The sequence below is a fragment of the Boleophthalmus pectinirostris genome, unplaced genomic scaffold (assembly GCF_026225935.1).
Source record: "Boleophthalmus pectinirostris isolate CB_2022bp ecotype Guang Dong unplaced genomic scaffold, ASM2622593v1 HiC_scaffold_18, whole genome shotgun sequence".
In the NCBI taxonomy this organism is placed as follows: Eukaryota; Metazoa; Chordata; class Actinopteri; order Gobiiformes; family Gobiidae; genus Boleophthalmus; species Boleophthalmus pectinirostris.
Window position 1 is genome coordinate 44726760 of NW_026571133.1, and position 7542 is coordinate 44734301.

Here is a 7542-nt window from a genome sequence, read left to right on the forward strand (position 1 = left end):
TCAGAGGAGAGAGAGAGGGTCAGAGGAGAGGGTCAGAGAGAGGGTCAGAGGAGAGAGGAGAGAGGTCAGAGGAGAGGGTCAGAGGAGAGAGAGAGGGTCAGAGGAGAGAGGAGAGGTCAGAGGAGAGGGTCAGAGGAGAGAGGGAGAGAGGTCAGAGGAGAGGTCAGAGGAGAGGGAGGTCAGGGAGAGGGTCAGAGGAGAGGGTCAGAGGAGAGAGGGAGAGAGAGAGGGTCAGAGGAGAGGGTCAGAGTCAGAGAGAGGAGAGGGTCAGAGGAGAGGGTCAGAGGAGAGAGGAGAGGGTCAGAGGAGAGAGGAGAGGTCAGAGAGAGGGTCAGAGGAGAGGGTCAGAGGAGAGAGAGGAGAGAGGAGAGGAGAGGAGAGAGAGAGGGTTAGATGGAGCAGAGGATGCAGAGCGTTATGTCTGACATGTTTCTTGTGTTTACAGAGCCGAGGAGAAGGTGGAGCATGGACCGTAATGGTGAGAGTCCACACACACACACACACACACACACACACACACACACACACACACACACTAAACATCTCATCAGTGTGAAGGTCTGGTTCACATGGTTCTGTACTGTCCAGAGTTGAGCTGGAGGACATGAGACAGTTTTGTGGTACAGTTGCTTCTTGCTCTTACACTGGGCAGATCCACATGAAACAAATACAGGACCAAAGTTCTGAACACAGATTTGCTCAGATAAAACTCCAGCAGACACAGCCTGGTGGACATGGTCAGGTTCCATCACCAGCCCATTTCCAACACATGATATCATTTATATAACACTTGTACTTTACTTTATACACACAGTTTAGTTAGTTTGGTTAGACATTAGTCATTTTGTATTGATGTTTTGGACCAAACAGAAAGGCAAAAACAAGGTATAAAAGTAAGTTTACATTTAATGAAGTCAAAAAAAATATATAATATAACAAAGGCTCAAATTAGGCAAATTATTAAAAAAAAAACAACTAGAAAAGCAGTCAGAGAGCGCAGACCTCCGCCAAGGACTACAGTCCCCCTCATATTAATTGTGTTTTCCATAAATATTTGTCTCGTATCTTTCAATTTGGAATATGAAAGAGGATCCCATTGTCCATCCCTGAGTCAAATTTCATGGGGTTTGGTCAATAATTAATCGAGATACTGAGAAACAAAATTTTTGGCCCCATTTACCACAATGTTAACTAAAATTTCAAAGTGATCCAGAATCCAGGATTTCTTCCGGATCACCCCCAAAATGAAATCAGTTCTTCCTTTTCACATTTCCAACAAATCCTGAAAATTTCATCAAAATCGGTCCATAACTTTTTGAGTTATGTTGCTAACAGACAAACAAACAAACAAACAAACGAACAAACAGACAAACGCCTGCAAAAACATAACGTCCTTGGCGGAGGTAAAAAAAAGCCAGCCTCAACTGAGGAAACTCAAATCAAACTGAACAGAACAAAACGAACCCAACCAGACAAAGGAACAGAGGTGTTTAAATACATGAGGACCAACTAAAACTGAACACAAGAGGGAGGAATTACACTAAATATTAACTAAACTATTAACTTAATCAAAGTAGCAAAAAGGCAAATAATTATAACACAGAAAATAATAAGTGATAATAAAATGACCTCAACACAAACTAAACAAACTAACTAAATAGTGCTCCCTCCCCCCTTGTTGAGTCATGATGGTCTCTTCCAAGGGTTCTCCGTCCAGTCCTCAAAAAAACCCCAAAAAAACCCAAAAACAAGTGTAAATAAATCAGACTTATATTAACTAAAATGTGTGCAATCAAATTAGAATATAAGTCTAAATAGAATAATGAAATGATGTGAAATGCAATTAACGTAAGGTAAATGAAATGAAATAACACTGACACTATGGAGAGGTGACAGAAGGATCCACCTCAACTGAGTAAAAGTATTCTGGGCTTGTTGTTGAGTCCCATGTGAAGACACTTCAAACAAGGATCATTACTGCAGATGGATTCAATCAAACAGACCGAACCTTGTCAAAGCCTGAGCTGGTCAGATCTCAGACGCTAAGTAGGGCCTGGTTAGTACTTGGATGGGAGACGTCTGGACATACAGTGTCTATATAATAATACTACAAGGTCAGTAGTTATTATAATGTTTAAAGTGTCACAAGTAAACCTGTGCCATTATACATTTATTGATATGTTAAAAGTGTTGTTAGCTCAGTAAAGAGTATTGTGTGAATAGAATCATAACAGTAGTTTCCTCTGCTCCTCAGACGAGTTTCGCCTGGTGCTGGTGGGCAGGACGGGGGTGGGGAAGAGCTCCAGTGGCAACACCATCCTGGGAGAGCAGGCCTTCACCTCGTCTGTCAGCGCAGCCTCAGGTACACCCCCCTTCCCCCCATAGTCTAAACAATACAAAGAATAATCTGAACAAACTAATTCTACTAATTCTTTATGCCTGTAGTTTTGCCTTAAACATGTTAAAGTATCTGTATTTCTGCATCTGTAACTCTATCTCAGGCTTCACTTGGGTGGAACACTGGGTGTACAGCACCCTCTAGTGGACAGGACAGACATAACTGGACTAGTGGGGCATGTTGTGATTTGGTTGTTGGGCTCATCACAGGATGGAGCATCAGAGTGGATTGTTGGGTTGTGTGTCTGTCATAGATTTAAATATAAAATATGTCAATTTATTAATTATAGAAACAAAACAACAAACTAAATAAGAAAACACATAATGTTAGTGAAACAAGAGCATAATCTAACTGAAACCAGACTGAGTCCTAAACCAGGCCTCATGTGAAGCTCAGAACTTCCAGAATTCCCTCCCTGAGCTGCAGAGGCTGCACTAGCACTGACTCATGATGGTGCAGGTGCTGGGGTTTTCTCTGTTGTCTAATGAGCGTCCTCTAGTACATGAGCAGCTTTATAGTCTAACTTTCTGCATGATTAAGTGAAGTTAAAAGAACTGTATATAAGTTTATATTTTATTTATGCATTATTGATCTATTTTATTGATCTATTTTTACATTTTAAACATGACCTGTGTCCCCAGATCTGAGGTCAACCTGTTTAAATCAAATATAACTTTTACTGAAAACTGTTGTAATACTGTGTGAAAATCTAAAACTAAAACTGAAGTGAAAATGAAATTGTGTCTCTCTGATCTGAACGGTCTCTAAACTAAACTCCTAAACTCCAGCACCTGCACCAGTCATGAGTCAGTGCTGGTGCAGCCTCTGCAGCTCAGGGAGGGAATTCTGGAGGTTCTGAGTTTCACATGAGTCATGTTCTGTCCATAAACTGAGAATGAGACACATGCAGGATGTGGTGCTGTTATGTGAGTTTGTCTTTGTGTGTTTCTGTAACTGCAGAGGTGAGCAGCCGTGCATCAGGATTAGGACTGGGAGAGTACTCAGTAACTAAATTAAAATGTAATGTAAATGTAAAATTACAATTAAATGGTAGTGTTATTCTCATGTACAAGTGCAGGCTTAAAAATCTACTCCAAAAAGTACATCCAAAATTAACTTAACTACAGTAATGTGACTGTTTATAATTATTTGCTTTCCACCCCTGCTCTTAATCAAATAATGGTAACATCTCTGTAAACCAACTTATCATCAAATGTTGCAGAAAACAATCTAAACATCCTAAAACAAAGAACAGCTCCTGTGAACGAGACGAGAGAGCTCAGTCTGATCTGTGACTGCTGCTGAGTCTGTTACACTGACAGTAACTTTAACTGTTACAGCAGAGGAAGAGTCATTAGTAACACAACAGTGTTCTATTTAAACCGTGTTATTCCTCACACTGGTTGTGTGTGTTTGCAGTGACCCGTCAGTGCAGTAAGAAGAGTGGTCGTGTGGGGAGACATCATGTGACTGTGGTGGACACTCCAGGTCTGTTTGACACGTCCCTGAGCCAGGAGGAAGTGGACCGAGAGGTGTCCAAGTGTGTGAACATGTCCTGCCCAGGGCCCCACGCCCTGCTGCTGGTGCTGCGCGTGGGCCGCTTCACCCCAGAGGAGCGCGCCGCTGTGGACGGGCTGGAGAGGATATTTGGCCCCGGAGCCTGGAGGTACACTCTGGTCCTGTTCACACACGCAGACCCCAGCTCCCTGCAGCAGGCCCTCACAGACTCAGGGCCCGAGGTGAAGGAGGTGAAGGAGGTGCTGAAGCGTGCGGGGAACCGATACCACCCACTGGACAACCAGAGGGCCGATGACCGCTCCCAAGTGCTGCAGCTGCTGGAGAAGGTGGAGAGTATGGTCCAAAACAACGGAGGAGAGTTCTACAGCAACCCCACATATGTGGAGGTAGGAACCAGAGTGCACATTATCATGCCTGAGCACACCTTAAAACACCTGGGCACACCCTAGAACATCTGGGCACACCCTAGAACACCTGGGCACACCCTAGAACACCTGGGCACACCCTAGAACACCTGGGCACACCCTAGAACACCTGGGCACACCCTAGAACGCCTGGGCACACCCTAGAACCTGGGCACACCCTAGAACACCTGAGCACACCCTAGAACGCCTGGGCACACCCTAGAACATCTGGGCACACCCTAGAACACCTGGGCACACCTAGAACACCTGGGCACACCCTAGAACATCTGAGCACACCCTAGAACCTGGGCACCTAGACCTGGGCACACCCTAGAACACCTGGGCACACACTGGGCACACCTAGAACACCTGGGCACACCCTAGAACGACTGGGCACACCCTAGAACACCTGGGCACACCCTAGAACACCTGGGCACACCCTAGAACGCCTGGGCACACCAGGCAGGAGAGGGACATTATGTTTTCTCTGGAAACAGATTTACACAAATGTCATAGTCTTAGTCTTATACTTTTGCTTGATCTTTCAACATGTGGCAGAAGATCCATGAAGACATTTTCACAATAATAATTTTAAAATTGGTATTATTACACTTACAAGTTTGACTCTGAAGTCATTAATCATTCATGTAACCGTCCCTGTCTGTGGTAGTAACCACTGTTACTGTAGTACTGTTAAAGTACTGTTTATTGTACTACTGCTGCCACAGCTGCCCTGGGGCAGACAGACTGAAGTGAGGCTCACTGGTTCTTCTGACCACCTCCGTTCATTAGAGATAGACGGGGGGGTCTTGCTCAAGGACACATGGACAGAATGGTCTGGCTTCTGTCTTTAAGTACATTTAGTTCATTCTATTCATCACATATCATCAGTCGAAAAGAAAACTAAACCTAATGACCCAGGATGTTGACATAAGAGGACAGTTTGGCTGCTGCCACTAGAGCTGAGTTAAACCTTTCTTCACTGTTGTGTTGTGTTCTTGTCCAGATGACGGAACTGTTAAAAGTGAGGGAGGAACAGCTGAGGGAGAAATACGAGCAGGAGCTGAAGGAGAGAGAGAGGGCTCTGGAGCAGAAGTACCAGGAGAAGCTCAACAAAGCCCTCAACGATGTGAACGAGCAGAGGACTCTGCTGAAGAGCAAGGAGGACGAGATGGAGGAGCTGAGGAGGTACTACAAGGCTGCGCAGGGTCAGAGCCGCAGAGTGGCAGAGGAGATGACCAAGAACGACTCACTGGACAACATGAGCTACCACCGCACCCTCTCCTACCTCCCCCAACACAAACAGCAGATGGACTCTTAAAATCTTACCTCTTAAAAACTGTGTAAAAATACAAAGAAAACATCAACCATGATCAAATCAAAATGATGATATATATTTCTTGGCAGATCCCTCACCACTGTAATGGTGCAGGCAGACTCAGGTTAGAATGTTATAATGTGCATCAAACCACAGGTGCTCACTGTGATGACTGTGATCTACGGCCGTCCAGAGGCGCGGGGGTGGATCCCAAAGACATTTTATTAACTTCTGTGAAGTGTTTTGCCTGTGGGGAAGTGACTGTGGGCCACATTATCACTTCTGGACATGTTATTGCTTTATCTTTGTCTGTACAGCAGGTGGTGGAACCTCCACCACCAAATGTACAAAGTGCACTTTTAAAATCTGTGACCAACCTATCGTCATCATGATTCATATTTTAAATGTAAATCTAAGAGGAAACATTGTATATAGTGTTTAAAGGTGCTGTGATTTCAACAGTTTGCAGTGGTTCAAAGTTCTTCCTCACTGTCAAGCTCAAAACTCAAAAGCTCAAAAGCTCAAAAGCTCCGCCCCTCTGCTCCTTGTCTTCACCTCCACTCCTAAATCCATTCACTTCTCCAGTTTATTCCTAGTCTGGCCAGTAGATGGCGCCTCAAATCCAGGTGAGCCTAATGTGAAGGGAAAACAGAAACACCGGTGAGGAAGTTTACCTGTAAAATTAGTTTTTGAGTGTAGTTAAAACAATGAAAATGGTGTTAAGACCTGAAGGACACAATAGTGTAAAAATAATCTGACCTAATGTATAAGTAAAGTGAATATTCTGTTTAATTTAAGTCGCACAATGAGAAGCTTTAAATGCAATTGGCAATTTTATTTATTTTTTATTTTTTTAGTTAACAGGAGCTTAATAAATAATAAAAAAATAAATCATAAAAGTAATTTAAGTTCTTAAAATGTTAAAAGCTAAACTGAATAATAACTAATTGGCATTTGATTGTTTAAAATTTTCCGATTTATTGGAATGATGTAAAATGTATTTAATTTAACAAATGTGAAGGGGCACTAATATATATATATATATATATATATATATATATATATATATATATATATATATATATATATATATATATATATATAAATTTAGCAGTTAAAAGCTATTAATTCATTAAAATTTTATGTAAAATTATAAAATATTTAATTTTAAATTGTATAAAAAAATAAGTTATATTTAAGATAAAAATGTATTGTTAAAACTGTTACATTGTTTAAAATTGTAGCCTATTTGAGTGAATTTGTGAAAGGTATATTAATAAATATTATAAGTAAAGTATATTCAGTAAATACAAATAGATTATAATACAATATAGATTAAATGAAAATGTAAAATGTAAATTTAAAACTTTAAACTTTTAAATTTTTTACTTTGGAGACCAGTCTTTGTCTCAAGGACTACGACACTAATACATACTTTATCAGAAATGCTACTTTTTCTCAAGCTCAAATATTATTTTGAGGATATATTTTTTCATTCTTTGTTATAGAAAAGCAAACTGACTGATTTCTACCAGAACATTTCAAACTGTTGATTATTTTTGATTCTTGCCCAAGTGCACATATTTGTATAAGCAGCACTTGAGGACAAAATAAGTCCAATGTGTCCTTTATCTGATTATCAGGAAGTGTGTTTTAGCATACTAGTTGTTGTTATCTATGCTGTAATTGCAAATGTGGTCTGTGAAAGTTGTGAGTTGTGCTCATAAACTGAATAAATAGAAAAAAGTGAATAAATAGAATGTTCAGAATGCATAAGGAAAGAGGGGAAGAACTTTGGACCAGTACGATGTTGAGCAGCCTGTATTTCTTATTTTTAGAACAGCAAACGAGCATTTATATCTTTTAGAATTGCTTATTTTTTGTTTAAATAAAAATCTTTAGCA

The 7542-nt window shown here is 41.0% G+C and overlaps 1 protein-coding gene across 1 annotated transcript in view; it reads left to right on the plus strand.

Moving 5' to 3' along the window:
- The window catches only part of LOC110159922 (GTPase IMAP family member 9-like), a 7335-nt gene extending 759 nt beyond the window's left edge, over positions 1-6576 (plus strand). Inside the window, exons 2-5 of the mRNA XM_020924520.2 lie at positions 446-478; positions 2255-2362; positions 3818-4302; positions 5327-6576. Coding sequence (XP_020780179.2) covers positions 446-478; positions 2255-2362; positions 3818-4302; positions 5327-5641 — 941 coding nt within the window. The 3' untranslated portion in view covers positions 5642-6576. The remainder of the gene's footprint in view (positions 1-445; positions 479-2254; positions 2363-3817; positions 4303-5326) is intronic.
- Positions 6577-7542: the final 966 nt, after the last annotated feature.